Raw genomic sequence first — 18,937 nt, 5'->3', positions numbered from 1 at the left:
AGCCCTCTTCTCCACACCCTTCCCCACCTTTCTTGCCCTTCCCTGGCCCTGCCCCAGCTCCCCAGTGTCCTGCTGGCAGTGCAGTCTCCATGCCTGGCTCCTGGAGTCCAACCAGCCTTGAGCTCTGCCCAGACTGGGTCTAACCCATGGCCATCCCTCCAACCCCTCCAGGGATGAGGACTGAAGCCCTGCCCTGGGCAGCCTGTGCCAGGGCTTGGCAGCCTTGGCAGGGGAGAAGTTTCTCCTCCTGTCCAACATCCTCTTGCTCAGCTTTCCCTCTCCTTTGGAAAGTGAAGCTGGGGAAGCTGCACTTGGAAATGGAAATATGGACACCACAGCAGAGGATCACAGCTCCCAGGGTGCTGGGGGCTGGAAGGGAGCCCTGGAGGGCTCCCAGTGGCAGCCCCCTGGCAGAGCAGGAGCAGAGGATCCAGCCCAGGGCACACAGAACACATCCAGCCAGGGCTGCAAAGGCTCCACAGAAGGAGACTCCACAACCTCTCTGGGCAGCCTGCTCCAGGCCTCTGGCAGCCTCCCAGCCAACAAGTTCCTCCTGAGGCTGAGCTGCAACCTCCTGGGCTGCACTTTCCATCCCTTGCCCCTTGGCCTGTGCCAGGGCCCAGTGAGCAGAGGCTGTCCCTGTGCCTCCCTTCCTGCCCCCCAGCCCTCAGCTCTTGAGAGACATTGCTCAGCTCCCTCTCAGCCTTCTCCTCTCCACACTCAGCACCCCCAGGGCTCTCAGCCTCTCCTCCCCAGGCACTGCTGCAGTCCCTTCAGCAGCCTTGCAGCCTGCCTTGGCCTCTCTGCAGCAGCTCCCTGTCCCTCCTGAGCTGGGCAGCCCAGGGCTGGATGCAATCCTCCAGGGGAGGTCTCAGCAGGGCAGAGCAGAGCAGAGGGGGAGCAGAACCTCCCTGGCCCTGCTGGATGCCCCCCAGGACCCCCCTTGGCCTTCTTGGCCCCCAGGGCCCCTTGCTGCCCCATGCAGAGCTTGCTGCCCAGCAGCACTGCCAGCTGCTCCTCCTTGGGGCTGCTCTGCAGCAGATCCCCTCCCAGGCTGTGCTGCTGCAGCTGCAGGACTCTGCTCTGCTCCTGCCTGAGCCTCAGCAGCTTCCTCCCTGCCCAGCTCTCACTCTGCCCACTCTGCTCTCCCTGAGGGCAGGCTGAGCCCTTCAAGCTGGTTCAGAGGAGCCCCCTGCCAGCAGCCCTCTTGCTCCTGATGTGCTGAGCCTGGGCCTGAGCTCCCAGGCCCTGGCACTCCCCCCGGGCTGATCCCCCTGCACACGAAGGCTTTTGTGGTGCTGCTGTGCTCTGGCTGATGGATGCCCAGCTCAGGAGGAGATGAGCACCTTGGGGGCTGTAAGGATTATTGCCCTGCCTGTGCTGCAGCCTCAGCTATTGCAGGCTGAAGATAATGAATGATTAATTGATCTCAGACTTTGTGCTTCACTTCACTGGGAGCTGTGTGGTGGCCACGCTGGCTGCTGGGGCCAGGCAGCCTGAGAGGAGAAACCTCAGCCTGAGCCCAAACCCACAACCCAGAGAGGGAAGGGGACAAGGAACAGAGGGGTGGGCAGGGGGGCAAGGAGGGCAGCAGCAGCCTGGGCTGGAGCAGCAATGGTTGGGCAGCAGGAGCAGGGCAGGGATTGTGCCCCTGGGCTCAGCACTGGGCAGGCCACAGCTTGAGGGCTGGCTTGAGCTTTGGGCTCCTGGCTGCAAGAAGGAGCAGGAGGAGCTGGAGCAGGGCCAGGGAAGGGCAAGGAAGGTGGGGAAGGGTGTGGAGAAGAGGGCTGGGGAGGAGCAGCTGAGGGAGCTGGGGGTGGGGAGTGTGGAGCAGAGGAGGCTGAGGGAGACCTCCTTGCTCTCTGCAGCTCCCTGAGAGGAGGCTGCAGCCAGGGGGGGTTGGGCTCTGCTCCCTAGGAACAAGGGCCAGGAGGAGAGGCAATGGCCTCAGGCTGCCCCAGGGGAGGCTTAGCTTGGAGAGGAGAAGAAACTTCTTCCCTGCAAGGGCTCTGCAAGCCTGGCCCAGGCTGCCCAGGGAGGGGGTTGGATGCTCATCCCTGGAGGGGTTCCAGAGCTGTGGTGCTGAGGGCTGTGGGGGCTGCAGCCAGGGGGTTTGGGCTGTTCCAGCAGTTCATAAGTGATAGGATAAGAGGAAATGGCCTCAGGCTACCCCAAGGGAGGTTCAGGATGGACATCAGGAAGAACTTCTTCCCTGAGAGGGCTCTCAGGCAGTGGCTCAGCCTGGTGTGGTTCACACCCCTGGGGGTGCTGCAGGGTTGTGTAGCTGTGGTGCTGAAGGAGGAGGCTGAGGCAAGGACCTGCCAGTGTCAGGCCCAGGGCTGGGCTCAGTCTCAGAGGACTCCTCCAGCCTGGGCACCTCTGTGGCTCTGCCTGACTGCTGTGGGTGGAGTGGGGGGGAGGGAAGGAGACCTGCAGCAGGAGTGCTGCTGGCTGGGGAGATGGGGAAGGCTCCCATGCCTGGAGAGCAGAGCTTGTGCTGCATCCCTCTCCCTCACCAGCTGAGCCTTCAGGCTCTTGCTTCCAGTTTCTCAGCACTGTTCAGGGGCTGAGGCTCTCTCTGAGCCTCTCCTGCTCTCTGCTCCTCTGCTGTTGGGTTTACTGCAGCCTGCTCCAGCCCCAGGCCCTGGGCTCTCAGTGCTGCTGTGCTGCTTCCTCTCCCTGGCACTGCTGCTCTGTGTCCCTGGTGGATTGCTCAGCCCTCTGCTCCTGTGGCTTCACCTGGCCACAGAGAGCCACTGATGGAGATGGATCACAGAATCATCACAGAGCTGGCAGGGCTGGAAGGGAGCTCCAGGCTCAGCCAGCCCCAAGCCCCTGCCATGGGCAGGGACACCTCACACCACAGCAGCTTGCTCACAGCCACCTCCAGCCTGGCTGCAAACACCTCCAGCCAGGAGGCTTCCACCACCTCCCTGGGCAGCCTGGGCCAGGCTCTCACCACCCTCCTGCCCAACAACTTCTTCCTCACAGCCAAGCTCCAGCTCCCCACTTCTACTTCTGCTCCAGCCCCCCCACTCCTAGCCCTCCCTCACCCCCTCCAAAGTCTCCTGGGAGCCTTCTCCTCTGCAGCCTGCACAAGCCCAACTCTCTCAGGCTGTGCTCAGAGCAGAGCAGCTCCAGCTCTCTGCTCCTCCTCCTGGCCCTGCTCTGGACACCTTCCAGCCCCTCCAGAGCCTTGCTGGAACTGAAGGCAGCTGCTACAGCCTCTGTGTCTGTGCCTTGCAAAGCTCTGAAGGCAGCTGTGTGCTGCTCACCTGTGTGCAGCCAGGCAGGGGAGCCACAGCCCCAGCTGCTGCAGTGCCCTGCCAGGCACCAGCACAGAATCATCCAGGTTGGAAAAGGCCTCAGAGCTCATCCAGGCCAACCTCTCCCCCAGCACCATCTCAGCAACTCAACCATGGCTCCAAGGGCCTCAGCCAGGCTCTTCCTGAACCCCTCCAGGGCTGGGGACTCCACCACCTCCCTGGGCAGCTCATCCCAGTGGCCAATTCCTCTGGCTGGGAAGAACTTTCTCCTCCCCTCCAGCCTCAACCTCCCCTGGCACAGCTTGAGACTGTGTCCTCTTGTTCTGCTGCTGGGGGCCTGGCAGAAGAGACCAACCCCCAGCTGGCTCCAACCTCCCTGCAGGGAGCTGGAGAGAGCAAGAAGGTCTCCCCTGAGTCTCCTCCTCTCCAGGCTAAGCAGCCCCAGCTCCCTCAGCCTCTCCTCACAGGGCTGTGTTCCAAGCCCCTCACTAACTTCGTTGCCCTTCTCTGGACTTGTTCCAGCAACTCAACCTCCTTCCTAACCTGAGGGGCCCAGAACTGGACACAGGACTTGAGGTGTGGCCTAACCAGTGCAGTGTACAGGGGCAGAATGACCTCCCTGCTCCTGCTGGCCACACTGTTCCTGATGCAGGCCAGGATGCCATTGGCCCTCTTGGCTGCCTGGGCACACTGCAGGCTCATGTTCAGCCTACCATCAACCAGCACCCCCAGGTCCCTCTCTGCCTGGCTGCTCTCAGCCCCTCTGCCCCCAGCCTGTGGCACTGCCTGGGGTTGCTGTGGCCAATGTGCAGCCCCTGGCACTTGGATGTGTTCAATCTCCTGCCCTTGGCCTCTGCCCATCTGTCCAGCCTGTCCAGGTCCCTCTGCAGAGCTCTGCTCCCCTCTCACAGCTCAGCTCCTGCCCCCAGCTTGGTGTCGTCAGCAAATTTACTGCTGATGGACTCAATGCCCTCATCCAGATCATCAATAAAGATGTTAAAGAGCACAGGGCCCAGCACTGATCCTTGGGGCACACCACTGGAGCCTGGCTGCCAGCTGGCTGTGGCACCATTCACCACCACTCTCTGGGCTCAGCCTCCAGCCAGTTCCTAACCCAGCTCAGAGCTGCTGTCCCAGCCAGGGGCTGACAGCTTGGACAGGAGTTTGCTATGGGGGATGGTGGCAAAGGCCTTGCTGAGGTCCAGGTAGACTACATCCACAGGCCTCCCCACGTCCACCAGGCAGTCACCTGATCATAGAAGGAGCTCAGGTTGGTCAGGCAGGACCTGCTCTTCCTGAATCCATGCTGGCTGGGCCTGATCCCTTGGCCATCCTGTCAGTGCTGTGTGATTGCACTCAGGATGACCTGTTCCATCATCTTGCCTGGCACTGAGGTCAGGCTGACAGGCCTGGAATTCCCTGGCTCATCCAACCGGCCCTGCTTGTGGATGGGCACCACGTTGGCAGCTTCCAGTCCTCTGGGACCTCGCCAGTGAGCCAGGGCTGCTGAAAAATGTTGGATAGTGACCCAGCCAGCTCCTCTGCCAGCTCTCTCAGCACCCTAGGATGGATCCCATCTGGTCCCATGGACTCGTGGGGATCCAAGCTGCTAAGGAGAGTTCCAACCACCGCCTCATGGAACATAGGGAAACTGTGCAGCTCCCTGGCTCCTTCTGCCAGCTCTGCAGGCCAGCTGTCAGGAAGACGTTCTGCCCTTCTAGTAAAAATTGAGGCAAAGAAGGTGTTAAGTATCTCTGCCTTTTCCTCATCCTTTGATACAACATTTCCCTCCATGTCCACCAAGGAGTGGAGGTTGTCTCTGCCCTTCCCTTCCTCTTGCTATTCATGTATTTATAGAAGGACTTTTTGTTGTCCTTCACAGCAGAGGCCAGGCTAAGCTCCAAATGTGCTTTTGCCTCCCTAATTTTCTTCCTACAAGACCTAGCAACATCCTTAAACATTCCATGGGTTGCCTCACCTCTCTTCCAAAAGTGATACACCTCTCCTCACAGGGCTGTGCCCCAGACCCCTCCCCAGCATTGTTGCCCTTCTCTGGACACCTTCCAGCAGCTCAACCTCTTTCCTACCCTCAGGAGCCCAGAGCTGGACACAGGACTCAAGCTGTGGCCTCAGCAGTGCTGAGCACAGGGCACAAGGACTTCCCTGCTCCTGCTGGCCACACTCTGCCTGACCCAGGCCAGGATGCCCTTGGCCTTCTTGGCCCCCTGGGCACACTGCTGGCTCATGTTCAGCTGCTCTCCCCCAGCACCCCCAGGTCCCTCTCACCCAGGGGGGCACAGAGCTGTGTGCTGCTCAGTGCAGAGCAGGGACAGAGCTGCACAGCCACCACGCAGCCTCTGCTGCTTGCTGCTGGAAGGTTCCTGCAGTGGCTGCCATCAGGGCAGGCTGCTGGGAGAGCTGCTGGCTGGGGGCTCAGCCCTCACCCTGCCAGCTGAGCCCTGCTCTGGAGGGAGGTGGAGGAAGCAGCATGGAACAGAGTCACAGAAGGGGTTTGCTTGGGAAGGAGCTTGAAGGTCATCCAGCCCAGGCCCTGACCCTGCACTGCCAACTGCTCTGGCAGCCCCTGGCAGCAGGGAGCGGAGCCCAACCCCCCCTGGCTGCAGCCTCCTCTCAGGGAGCTGCAGAGAGCAAGGAGGTCTCCCTCAGCCTCCTCTGCTCCACACTCCCCACCCCCAGCTCCCTCAGCTGCTCCTCCCCAGCCCTCTTCTCCACACCCTTCCCCACCTTTCTTGCCCTTCCCTGGCCCTGCTGCAGCCTCTCAATGTCCTCCTTGCCCAGACCTGCTCCCATGGCTGGAGGTGATTCAGAGCCATGGTGCTGCAGGGGCTGCTGTGGCAGAGGCCTTGGCAGAGTTAGGCAGTGGTTGGGATCTGGGGCCCCTGAAGGTCTTTTCTAGCCACAGTGACTCTGTGATGTCTCTGTGCAAACTCAGGGCACCCTCTGGCATCCAGATTTGCAGGGCTGCTTCTCTCAGCACTGAGCTCAGTGCTGAGCACTGTTAGACCTTGCTGCACTTCATCCCCAGCCTCAGGAACCTTCCTGGGGCAGCAGGGCCCCTGTGAGTTCCTTCCCCTCCTTTGCTGCCAGCTTGCAGCCAGGAGCCCAAAGCTCAGCCCAGCCCTCCAGCTGTGGCCTGCCCAGTGCTGAGCCCAGGGGCACAATCCCTGCCCTGCTCCTGCTGCCCAACCATTGCTGCTCCAGCCCAGGCTGCTGCTGCCCTCCTTGCCCCCCTGCCCACCCCTTGCCTCCCCACCCAGCACCCCCAGCCCCTTATGCAGGTATGAGATGCCCACAGCCTCCCTGGGCACTGCCCCAGGGCCTCCCCACCCTCGGAGGCAGAAGGAGAGCTGCAGGGAAGCCCTTAGGAGCTCTCTGCAGTGCTGCTGGTGCTGAGGAGCAGCTCTGCCCTGGGAGATGCCCTCAGCAGGTCTCCAGTGCTGCTCCTCAGCCATGGGGGGGGGGGGGTGAGGGTGGAGCCACCTCTCAGCCTGGCGCTCTAATTAGTTTCTCCTTCAATTAACTCTGCCCGTCGCTGCCTGCCTTGTCTGCCTGGATGATGATGAAGGCTCTGCAGGTTATTGCAGGGCTGCTTCCCTGGCAGCACCAATCTGCTCCTGCATCATCAACTCCAGGCCGGCAGCGCTGGGCTTGGGCTGCCTCTGGCAGCCTGCTGGAGATGTGTATCTGCAGCAGGAGTGATTAAAGCTCTGCCCACACCCTGTGTGCCCCCCCCCGGGGCTCCGGAGCCTCCCTCCCCTCCCTGCCCGCTTCATTAAGGGAACATTCCCTCACAATGGTGATTAATTAGCTGAGCACGCCGGGCGGGGGGGGTTTGCTCAGCCCAGCAGGGGGCTGGGGGCGGGGGGGAGGGAGGGATGATGGATGGGGGGAGGGGGGTGATGGATGGGGGAGGGGAGGGGGGTGATGGATGGGGGAGGGGAGGGGGTGATGGATGGAGAAGGCAGCTGAAGGAAATTGGCTGTGCAGCCATCGGGCTGCAGCGCCTGGCCCGGGGGAAATGGAGCGTGGCAGAGACCCCCCAGAGCCCCCCCGGGCACAGCTCTGCCAATGCCTGCAGCCTCCTGCCTGCTGCCTCCTGCCTGCTGCCTGCTGCCTGCAGCCTGCTGCCTCCTCCCTGGAGCCTGCTGCCTGCTGCCTGCAGCCTGTTGCCTGCTGCCTCCTGCCTGCTGCCTCCTGTCTCCTGCCTCCTGCCTCCTGCCTGCTGCCTGCTGCCTGCTGCCTCCTGTCTGCTGCCTGCTGCCTGCAGCCTGCTGCTTGGAGCCTGCTGCCTGCTGCCTGCTGCCTCCTGCCTCCTGCCTCCTGCCTGCTGCCTGCTGCCTGCTGCCTGCTGCCTCCTGCCTCCTGCCTCCTGCCTGCTGCTTGCTGCCTGCTGCCTCCTGCCTCCTGCCTCCTACCTGGAGTCTGCTGCCTGCTGCCTGCTGCCTCCTGCCTGTACCCTGCTGCCTCCTGCCTGCTGCCTCCTGCCTGCTGCCTGTTGCCTGTTGCCTGATGCCTCCTGCCTCCTGCCTGCTGCCTCCTGCCTGTACCCTGCTGCGTGCTGCCTGCAGTCTGCTGCCTCCTGCCTGCTGCCTCCTGCCTGCTGCCTGTTGCCTGTTGCCTGCTGCCTCCTGCCTCCTGCCTCCTGCCTCCTGCCTCCTGCCTGCTGCCTGCTGCCTCCTGCCTGCTGCCTGTTGCCTGATGCCTCCTGCCTGCTGCCTCCTGCCTGCTGCCTCCTGCCTGTACCCTGCTGCCTCCTGCCTGGAGCCTGCTGCCTGCTGCCTCCTGCCTCCTGCCTGCTGCCTCCTGCCTCCTGCCTGCTGCCTCCTGCCTCCTGCCTGCTGCCTGCTGCAGGCCAGGGCACCTCAGCCTGGGCTGGGAGCAGCCTTCACCCTTCACAGCATCACAGAACATTAGAGGCTGGGAGGGACCTCCAGAGCTCACCCAGCCAGGGCAGGGCACCCAGAGCACACCCGGGGGGGGGTGGAAGCTCTCCAGAGCAGGAGACTCCACAACCTCTCTGGCAGCCTGCTCCAGGCTCCAGCAGCCTCACACCAAGGAAGTTTCTCCTCCTGCTCAGCTGAAACCTTCTCTGCTCCACTTTGTGTCCATTGCTCCTTGGGTGACTCCTGAGCACCACCCAGCAGAGCTTGGCCTCCTCCCCTTGCCCCCCAGCCCTCAGCTATTGAGAGGCATTGATCAGATCCCTCTCAGCCTTCTCCTCTCCAGGCTAACCACCCCCAGGGCTCTCAGCCTCTCTCCACAGGGCAGATGCTCAGGTCCCCAACTCCTCCTCCTGCCTCTCCCTTGGGCTCTCCCCAGCAGCTCTCTGTCTCTCTGCACCTGGGGAGCCCAGAGCTGGGCACAGGATTGCAGCTGTGGGCTCAGCAGGGCAGAGCAGAGCAGAGGGGGAGCAGAACCTCCCCAGCCCTGCTGGCCACACTCTTCCTGCTGCCCCCCAGGCCCCCATTGGCTCTCTTGGCCCCCAGGGCCCTTTGCTGTTCCCTGCAGACCTTGCTGCCCAGCAGCTTTCAACCCTTCCATGCTTGGAGGAAGCTCTGAAGGAAAGGCCTTGGGGGTGCTGGGGGAGGAGAAGCTCAGCAGGAGCCAGCAGGGAGCACTTGCAGCCCAGAGAGCCAAGCAGAGCCTGGGCTGCAGCAAGAGAAGTGTGGCCAGCAGGGCCAGGGAGGGGATTCTGCCCCTCTGCTCCACTCTGCTGAGCCCACAGCTGCAGCTCTGGGGCCAGCTCTGCAGCCTCTGTGCCTTGTTGAATAGAATAGAATAGAATAGAATAGAATAGAATAGAATAGAATAGAATAGAATAGAATAGAATAGAATAGACCAGACCAGGCTGGAAAAGGCCTCAGAGCTCATCCAGTCCAAACTCTCCCCCAGCACCATCTGAGCAACTCAACCATGGCTCCAAGGGCCTCAGCCAGGCTCTTCCTGAACCCCTCCAGGGATGGGGACTCCACCACCTCCCTGGGCAGCTCATCCCAGTGGCCAATTCCTCTTGCTGGGAAGAACTTTCTCCTCCCCTCCAGCCTCAACCTCCCCTGGCACAGCTTGAGACTGTGTCCTCTTGTTCTGCTGCTGGGGGCCTGGCAGAAGAGACCAACCCCCCTGCCTACAGCCTCCCTGCAGGGAGTTGGAGAGAGCAAGAAGGTCTCCCCTGAGCCTCCTCTTCTCCAGGCTAAGCAACCCCAGCTCCCTCAGCCTCTCCTCACAGGGCTGTGCCCCAGACCCCTCCCCAGCTTTGTTGCCCTTCTTTGGACACCTTCCAGCAGCTCAACCTCTTTCCTACCCTCAGGAGCCCAGAGCTGGACACAGGACTCAAGCTGTGGCCTCAGCAGTGCTGAGCACAGGGCACAAGGACTTCCCTGCTCCTGCTGGCCACACTCTGCCTGACCCAGGCCAGGATGCCCTTGGCCTTCTTGGCCCCCTGGGCACACTGCTGCCTCCTCTTCAGCTGCTCTCCCCTAGCACCCCCAGCTCCCTCTCTGCCTGGCTGCTCTCAGCCCCTCTGCCCCCAGCCTGTGGCACTGCCTGGGGTTGCTGTGGCCGAGCTGTAGCCCCTGGCACTTGGATGTGCTGCAGGGGAGGAAGGCTCTGCCTGCTCCCTCTCCTCCTGCCAGCAGTGAGGCTGCCCCCAGCCCAGGCCTGGAGCCAGCTCTCCTGAACAGCTTCAGCACTGCTCTGTGCAGGGCACTGGGGCAGCAGCACCACCCCTGCAGGGGACACCAGGCTGGCTCAGCACCACCCCAGCACACCAGCATGCCCCCACCTCTACCAGCACCACCCAGCTTCATCAGCACCATCCCAGCACCACCAGCACCACCCCAGCACCATCTCAGCACCACCCCAGCTCCACCCCAGCTCCATCCCAGCACCATCCCAGCACCACCCCAGCTCCATCCCAGCTCCATCCCAGCACCACCCCAGCACCACCCCAGCACCACCCCAGCACCCCCAGCTGGCAGGAGCTGTTCCCTTTAGGATCCAAGCAGCCAGGAGGTGAAAGCTTTTCCCCCTCCCTTCTCCCCGAGCCAGCCTCCTCTCTCCTCTGCCCTCTCTGTAGTTTCTTTGCTACAGCTTCACTCCATAAGTGCTGGAGGCCTTGCTTCATGTCCCCTGCTGATGCTCTCCTCAAAGAGGAGGCACTGTGGGGAAGAGAGAGCAGAGAGAGTGAGAGCTGCTTCCCCCAGCAGAGGAAAGGCTCTCTCTCTGCCTGGAAGGTGAGGCACCAATCCCCCCCGGGCTAAGCACTGCGAGGCTCTTCCCCTGCCCCATGCAGTCGGCAGGGATGGGGCTAAGGTTTCACCAGGGCCATAAAATCTCCCTCAGAATGTGACCCCCCCGGAGCTGGGGCTGCACTGCAGCTCCTGCACTAACAACCACTTTGCTGGGAGGCAGAGCAGGGGCAGCCAGGAGGCAGCTGGCAGCCAAGGGAAGCAGGAAAGGGAGAGCAGGGCTGAGGGATCCTCACCCCCAGGAGCAGGGCAGGGATTGTGCCCCTGGGCTCAGCACTGGGGAGGCCACAGCTTGAGGGCTGGCTTGAGCTTTGGGCTCCTGGCTGCAAGAAGGACCTGGAGGAGCTGGAGCAGGGCCAGGGAAGGGCAAGGAAGGTGGGGAAGGGTGTGGAGAAGAGGGCTGGGGAGGAGCAGCTGAGGGAGCTGGGGGTGGGGAGTGTGGAGCAGAGGAGGCTGAGGGAGACCTCCTTGCTCTCTGCAGCTCCCTGAGAGGAGGCTGCAGCCAGGGGGGGTTGGGCTCTGCTCCCTAGGAACAAGGGCCAGGAGGAGAGGCAATGGCCTCAGGCTGCCCCAGGGGAGGCTTAGCTTGGAGAGGAGAAGAAACTTCTTCCCTGCAAGGGCTCTGCAAGCCTGGCCCAGGCTGCCCAGGGAGGGGGTTGGATGCTCATCCCTGCCCCTGGCGGGGAGGCACAGCAGCCCCAGGACAGGTTAGAGGCTGCCCTGCTGCAGAGCAGCTCCAGGGAGGAAGAGCTTGGAGTGCTGCTGGGCAGCAAGGTCTGCAGGGGACAGCAAAGGGCCCTGGGGAGCAGCAGGAAGAGTTGTCCCAGGGGAGGCTTAGGTTGGAGAGGAGGAAGAATCTCTCTGCTGCCAGAGTGGTCAGGGACTGGCAGAGGCTGCCCAGGGCGGTGGTGCAGTCCCCATGGCTGGAGGTGCTGCAGCAAGCTGTGCCCATGGCAGCTGGGGCCAGGGCTTGGTGGCCATGGAGGGGCTGGGTTGGGGCTGGACTGGGTGCCCTTGGAGGCCTTTTCCAACCCAACCAATTCTGTGACTCTGCCTTGCTCTGAAGCTCTCCCAGCCTGCAGCTGCTGGCCTGAAGGCAGAGCTGAGCTTCCTCATCCTCCTCTGCTGAACAGGAGACATCCTTCCACCCAGATGTGTGCCCTGGCCACGAGGTCCTGGGGAAGAGGAGGATCCAAGAGCTTCATTTTGGTGTGAAATCATTGCAGGAGAATCCTAGAATGGCTTAAAGCTGCTCCAGTTCCAGCCTCTCCTCACCAGGCAGTGCCCCAGGCCCTTCAGCATCCTTGTAGGAGACTCCACAACCTCTCTGGGCAGCCTGCTCCAGGCCTCTGGCAGCCTCCCAGCCAAGAAGTTCCTCCTGAGGCTGAGCTGCAACCTCCTGGGCTGCACTTTCCATCCCTTGCCCCTTGGCCTGTGCCAGGGCCCAGTGAGCAGAGGCTGTCCCTGTGCCTCCCTTCCTGCCCCCCAGCCCTCAGCTCTTGAGAGACATTGCTCAGCTCCCTCTCAGCCTTCTCCTCTCCACACTCAGCACCCCCAGGGCTCTCAGCCTCTCCTCCCCAGGCACTGCTGCAGTCCCTTCAGCAGCCTTGCAGCCTGCCTTGGCCTCTCTGCAGCAGCTCCCTGTCCCTCCTGAGCTGGGCAGCCCAGGGCTGGATGCAATCCTCCAGGGGAGGTCTCAGCAGGGCAGGGCAGAGCAGAGGGGGAGCAGAACCTCCCTGGCCCTGCTGGATGCCCCCCAGGACCCCCTTGGCCTTCTTGGCCCCCAGGGCCCCTTGCTGCCCCATGCAGAGCTTGCTGCCCAGCAGCACTGCCAGCTGCTCCTCCTTGGGGCTGCTCTGCAGCAGATCCCCTCCCAGGCTGTGCTGCTGCAGCTGCAGGACTCTGCTCTGCTCCTGCCTGAGCCTCAGCAGCTTCCTCCCTGCCCAGCTCTCAGCCTGCTCACCTTGCACAGAGCAGTGCTGAGGGACTCAGAGAGACTTCCAGTGACCCAGGCTGAGCTGTCCTGAGCAGAGCTGAGACTTCTTGGCCTGGCCTGAGCCATGGAGATGTTTGTTCACTGCCATTGCTAGGAAGTGTCTCCCCTCTGCCTTCCCAGCAGGGCTGAAGCTGCAGTGGCTGCCATCAGGGCAGGGTGCTGGGAGAGCTGCTGGCTGGGGGCTCAGCCCTCACCCTGCCAGCTGAGCCCTGCTCTGGAGGGAGGTGGAGGAAGCAGCATGGAACAGAGTCACAGAAGGGGTTTGGCTGGGAAGGAGCTTGAAGGTCATCCAGGCCAGGCCCTGACCCTGCAATGCCAACTGCTCTGGCAGCCCCTGGCAGCAGGGAGCAGAGCCCAACCCCCCCTGGCTGCAGCCTCCTCTCAGGGAGCTGCAGAGAGCAAGGAGGTCTCCCTCAGCCTCCTCTGCTCCACACTCCCCACCCCCAGCTCCCTCAGCTGCTCCTCCCCAGCCCTCTTCTCCACACCCTTCCCCACCTTCCTTGCCCTTCCCTGGCCCTGCTCCAGCTCCTCCAGCTCCTTCTTGCAGCCAGGAGCCCAAAGCTCAAGCCAGCCCTCAAGCTGTGGCCTCCCCAGTGCTGAGCCCAGGGGCACAATCCCTGCCCTGCTCCTGCTGCCCAACCATTGCTGCTCCAGCCCAGGCTGCTGCTGCCCTTCTTGCCCCCCTGCCCACCCCCTGCCTCCTCTCCAGCTGCTGCCACCCAGCACCCCCCAGGCCTTGCTCTGCTGGGCACTTTCCAGCCCCTCTGCCCCCAGCCTGGAGCCTTCCTGGGGTGGCTGTGCCCCAGGCTCAGGACCCAGCCCTTGGCCTTCTTCAGCCTCCTGCAGCTGAGCTCAGCCCTGGCTGCAGCCTGCCCAGGAGCCTCTGCAGAGCCTTCCTCCCCTCCAGCAGCTCAACTCTGCCACCTTCAGCCTCCTCTCCTGCACAGCCAGCATCCCCAGCTCCCTCAGCTGCCCCTCTCCAGCTGGGTGCCACTTGGGGCATTCCTGAGATGCCCTCCTGTGCCTCTGGCCCATGGACAGCACCACTCAGCTTGGTGCCAGCTGCACACTGCTGCTGCTGCCTGGAGCCTGCTGCCTGCAGAGCCTTCCTCCCCTCCAGCAGCTCAACTCTGCCCCCCAGTTCAGTGTCCCCTCCCCAGCTGAGGCAGCTCCCCTGCAGCCCCTGGGGCCACACTCAGGCTGCTGGGCTGCAGCTGAGGCTGAGGCTGGCACTGCCCTGCCCTGGTGGGAGGCAGGCAGCCTGGGGCCATGGGGTGGTGCTGTGCATTCTGAGCCTCAGCTTGCCCTGGGGGGGTTCTGGGGCTGCCACTGGAAGTGGTTGCTGAGAGCTCCCTGTGGATGCCTGGAAGCACCCAGGCTGTGCCATGTGAAGGCCAGGCAGCCTCTCTCAAGGTGAGAGAGACCTTCCCAGCTGGGGAAGGAGGGCTTGGTGTGGCCAAGGAGTGCAGTTATGGCCCCAGCATCAGCAGATTTCCTGATGAAGTCACCCTGAGAGGGCTCTCTCAGTCAATCAATAACCTGGTTAATTGTCTGCTGCTAATGCTCCCTGGCAGGGTAATTGTGCAGCTTCCCAAGCAGCCAAGCTGTAAAAGCCTGGGGGCTCCCCACCTGCCTGCAGGCACTCTGCTCCTGCTGCTGGCTCCCAGGGAAGGCTTCACCGACAGCAAAGCCTCAGCCAGGAGCTGTGGAGGAGCTCTGTCTCCTCTCTGAGTGCTCAACACACCTAGGGAGGCAAAATCCCCTGGGGGCTGGGGGGCTGGGGAGCCCCAGGTGGTTTGCTGCCAAGCAAGGCTCCCTCTGATCCCTTCCAAATGATGCTCTCCAGCCTGGGCCACTGGCAGCAGCACTGCCCAAGCCCTGTGGGAGCTCTGGAGATCATCCTGGGGGTGCTGAGTGTGGAGAGGAGAAGGCAGAGGGGAGACACTTCCTAGCAATGGCAGTGAACAAACATCTCCATGGCTCAGGCCAGGCCAAGAAGTCTCAGCTCTGCTCAGGACAGCTCAGCCTGGGTCACTGGAAGTCTCTCTGAGTCCCTCAGCACTGCTCTGTGCAAGGTGAGCAGGCTGAGAGCTGGGCAGGGAGGAAGCTGCTGAGGCTCAGGCAGGAGCAGAGCAGAGTCCTGCAGCTGCAGCAGCACAGCCTGGGAGGGGATCTGCTGCAGAGCAGCCCCAAGGAGGAGCAGCTGGCAGTGCTGCTGGGCAGCAAGCTCTGCATGGGGCAGCAAGGGGCCCTGGGGGCCAAGAAGGCCAAGGGGGTCCTGGGGGGCATCCAGCAGGGCCAGGGAGGTTCTGCTCCCCCTCTGCTCTGCTCTGCCCTGCTGAGACCTCCCCTGGAGGATTGCATCCAGCCCTGGGCTGCCCAGCTCAGGAGGGACAGGGAGCTGCTGCAGAGAGGCCAAGGCAGGCTGCAAGGCTGCTGAAGGGACTGCAGCAGTGCCTGGGGAGGAGAGGCTGAGAGCCCTGGGGGTGCTGAGTGTGGAGAGGAGAAGGCTGAGAGGGAGCTGAGCAATGTCTCTCAAGAGCTGAGGGCTGGGGGCAGGAAGGGAGGCACAGGGACAGCCTCTGCTCACTGGGCCCTGGCACAGGCCAAGGGGCAAGGGATGGAAAGTGCAGCCCAGGAGGTTGCAGCTCAGCCTCAGGAGGAACTTGTTGGCTGGGAGGCTGCCAGAGGCCTGGAGCAGGCTGCCCAGAGAGGTTGTGGAGTCTCCTTCTGTGGAGCCTTTGCAGCCCTGGCTGGATGTGTTCTGTGTGCCCTGGGCTGGATCCTCTGCTCCTGCTCTGCCAGGGGGCTGCCACTGGGAGCTCTCCAGGGCTCCCTTCCAAGCCCTAACACCCTCTGAGCCTGGGATCATCCACTCCAACCCCCTGCCAGAGCAGGGCACCCAGGGCAGGACACCCAGAGCGCACCCAGGGGGGGTTGGAAGCTCTCCAGAGCAGGAGACTCCACAACCTCTCTGGCAGCCTGCTCCAGGCTCCAGCAGCCTCACCCCAAAGAAGTTTCTCCTCCAGGTGAGGTGGAAGTGGCCTTAAAGACCTTCCCCACAGCTGGGTGGTAGTGTGAAGGGGTAGAGATGGCACTGAGTTAGTGACAGCTCTCTACAGGCATCAAACTCTTGAGGGTTGGATGGTGCAAAGTGATGTGGGAGAGGCAGCCTCAGGAGATGCCTGGAACACTGCTGCCAGCTGGGAGTGACAGCCAGGGGCACAAAAGCTCCATCAGCAGCTTGGGGAGTTTCCTGGGCAGGCTCCTGGTTGGAGGTGGCAGAGACAGGTCCAGTGCTGAGTGTGCCTTGAGGCCCTTCCTAGGAAGAAGGCTGTAGGAAGAGGTCAGGAAAATGAGCAGCACAGCTCCAGGCTGGGTGAGGAGTGGCTCAGGAGCAGCCTGGGGGAGAAGGCCTTGGGGGGGTCAGGTGGTGCCAAAGTGCCCAGGAGCCAGCAGTGGTCCCTGGCAGCCCAGAGGCAGCTGAGTGCTGAGCTGCAGCCAGAGCAGGGAGAGCAGCAGCACAGGGAGGGGATTCTGCCCCTCTGCTCTGCTCTGCTCAGCCCCCACCTGCAGCACTGTCTCCAGCTCTGGGGCCCCAGCACAAGGACCTGGAGCTGCTGGAGAGGCTCCAGAGGAGGCCACAGAGAGGAGCAGAGGCTGCAGAACCTCCCCTGTGGGGCCAGGCTGGGAGAGCTGGGGCTGTGCAGCCTGGAGAGAATAAGTCTGCAGGCAGAGCTCAGAGCAGCTTCCAATGCCTGAAGGGCTCCAGGAGAGCTGGGGAGGGACTCTGGGCAAGGGCTGGGAGTGCCAGGCTGAGGAACAATGGCTTGGAGCTGGGAGAGGAGAGACTGAGAGTGGAGAGGAGGAAGAGATCCTTGAGAGTGAGGCTGGGGAGACTCTGGCCCAGGCTGCCCAGGGAGGCTGTGGCTGCCTCCTGCCTGCAGGGGTTGAGGACCAGGCTGGATGAGGCCCTGAGCAAGCTGGGGCTGGGGGGAGGTGTCCCTGCCCATGGCAGGGGGCTGGTTAGATGACCTCTGAGGTCCCTTCCAGCTGAGCCATTGTGTGACTGTGTGACCTTACAGCCAGAGCAGGCTGAGATGAGGCTCAGGCAGCTCCACAGCACACACATTAAGGTGGCTTCATTTTCACCCCCAGAGTGAAGTCAATCAGCAGCCAGCCCTCTGCCCTCAGCTTTCTGGGCTGTTTTGGCCTGGCCCCTCTGGCTGGAGCAAATAAAGATAGATAACCTGGAAAGTGGTTGAGTTTGGGTTGTTGAGGGTTGGTTGGGTTTGGGTTGGTTGGGGTTTGGGTTGGGTTGGGTTTGGGTTTGGGTTGGTTTGGGATTTGGGTTGGTTTGGGTTGGGTGTGGGTTTGGTTGTTGAGGGTTGGTTGGGATTGGGTTGTTGAGGAGTGGTTGGGTTTGGGTTGTTGAGGGTTGGTTGGTTTGGTTTGTTGTGGGTTGGTTGGTTTGGTTTGGATTATTAGGGGTTGATTGGTTGGGTTTGGGTTGGTTGGGTTTGTGTTGTTGAGGAGTGGTTGGGTTTGGGTTGTTGAGGGTTGGTTGGGATTGGGTTGTTAGGGGTTGGTTGGTTGAGTTTGGGTTGTTTGAGGGTTGGCTGAGTTTGGGTTGTTGAGGGTTGTTGAGTTTGGGTTATTAGGGGTTGGTTGGTTGGGTTTGGGTTGTTGAGGGTTGGTTGAGTTTGGGTTGTTGAGGGTTGGTTGGGTTTGGGTTGTTGAGGGTTGTTGAGTTTGGGTTATTAAGGGTTGGTTGGGTTGGGTTGTTGAGGGTTGTTTGGGTTTGGGTTATTAGTGGTTGGTTGGTTGGGTTTGGGTTGTGAGGGTTGGTTGAGTTGGGTTGTTAGGGGTTGGTTGGTTGAGTTTGGGTTGTTGAGGGTTGGTTGAGTTTGGGCTGTTGAGGGTTGTTGAGTTTGGGTTATTAGGGGTTGGTTGGGTTGGGGGTTGTTGAGGGTTGTTGGGGTGGGTTGGGTGTGGGTTGGGTTGTTGAGGGTTGGTTGGGTTTGGGTTGGTTGGGGGTTGTTGGGTGTTGGGGTTGTTGAGGGTTGGTTGGGTTTGGGTTGTTGAGGGTTGGCTGAGTTTGGGTTATTAGGATTGTTTGGTTGGGTTTGGGTTGTTGAGGGTTGGTTGGGTTTGGGTTATTAGTGGTTGATTGGTTGGGTTTGGGTTGTTGAGGGTTGGTTGGGTTTGGGTTGGGGTTGGTTGGGTTTGAGTTATTAGGGGTGGTTGGTTTGGGTTGTGAGGGTTGGTTGGGTTTGGGTTATTAGGGGTTGGTTGGTTGGGTTTGGTTGTTGAAGGTTGGTTGGGTTTGGTTGTTGAGGGTCGGTTGGGTTTGTGTTGTTGAGGGTTGTTTGGTTGGGTTTGGGTTGGGTTTGGGTTTGGGTTGGGTTGGATTTGGTTTGGGTTGTTTGGGTTGGGATTGGTTTGGGGTTGGGATTGGTTTGAGTTGGGTTGGGTTGCATTGGGTTGGGTTGGATTGGGTTGGGTTGGTTGGATTGGGTTGGGTGGGTTGGGGTTTGGGTTGGGGTGGGTGGGAGTCCAACACTGTTTTCACTTCCAAATCTGCCCCTGAGCTTTGGGTTGGGTTTGGGGTGGGTTGGCTTCCCAACACTGTTTCCCTTCCCCAACTTCCCCAGAGCTTTCCCTCTGCTTTTATTCTCCCAGCTTCTCTTCAAGGGATTTGGATAGAGCCCAGAGGGAGGCCACAGAGATGCTGGCAGGGCTGGAGCAGCTCTGCTGGGAGCACAGGCTGAGGGAGCTGGGGCTGTGCAGCCTGCAGAGGAGAAGGCTCCAGGGGGACCCTCAGAGCTGCTGCCAGGAGCTGAAGGGGATCCTGCAGGAAGGCTGCAGAGGAACTGCTCCTGAGGGGGTCTGAGCCAGGCCCAGGGGGAAGGGTTTTGGAGCTGAGGCAGAGCAGGGTTAGAGTGGGGCTGAGGAAGAAGCTCTTGAGCAGGAGGGAGCTGAGGCTCTGGCCCAGGCTGCCCAGGGAGGGCTGTGGCTGCCTCCTGCCTGGAGGGGTTCAAGGCCAGGCTGGATGAGGCCCTGAGCAAGCTGGGGGCTGGTGGGAGGTGTCCCTGCCCCTGGCAGGGGGTTGGAGCAGATGAGCTCTGAGCTCCCTTCCAGCCTGAGCCACTCTGGGATTCTTTTGGCTCGTTAAACTTCACCTTCCTCACTCCAGCAAGCAGCACAGCCCAGCCCAGCTGTCTCCTGCTGCCCACACAGCTGAGGCCCTCTGTGCTTCCCCTGAAGTGCCAGGCACAGTGGCACTGAGTGGCAGCCTCAGCAGGGGCTGCTGGTGGCACCCCAGCTGTGTGCTGCAGCTGGAGGCAAGGATCCATCCAGAGGGACCTGCACAGGCTGCAGAGCTGGGCCCAGGGACACCCTCAGGA

The 18,937-nt window shown here is 61.9% G+C and overlaps 1 protein-coding gene across 1 annotated transcript in view; it reads right to left on the bottom strand.

Annotated features, from left to right (window-relative positions):
- Positions 1-10,378: 10,378 nt before the first annotated feature.
- The window catches only part of LOC137457664 (uncharacterized), a 10,213-nt gene continuing 1,654 nt past the window's right edge, over positions 10,379-18,937 (bottom strand). The window contains exon 2 of the mRNA XM_068169489.1: positions 10,379-10,444. Coding sequence (XP_068025590.1) covers positions 10,379-10,444 — 66 coding nt within the window. The remainder of the gene's footprint in view (positions 10,445-18,937) is intronic.

Source organism: Melanerpes formicivorus, unplaced genomic scaffold (assembly GCF_026170545.1).
Source record: "Melanerpes formicivorus ecotype bairdi unplaced genomic scaffold, bMelFor1.0.p_v2 SCAF_186, whole genome shotgun sequence".
NCBI lineage: Eukaryota > Metazoa > Chordata > Aves > Piciformes > Picidae > Melanerpes > Melanerpes formicivorus.
This window is presented reverse-complemented; position numbering and strand designations above follow the sequence as displayed.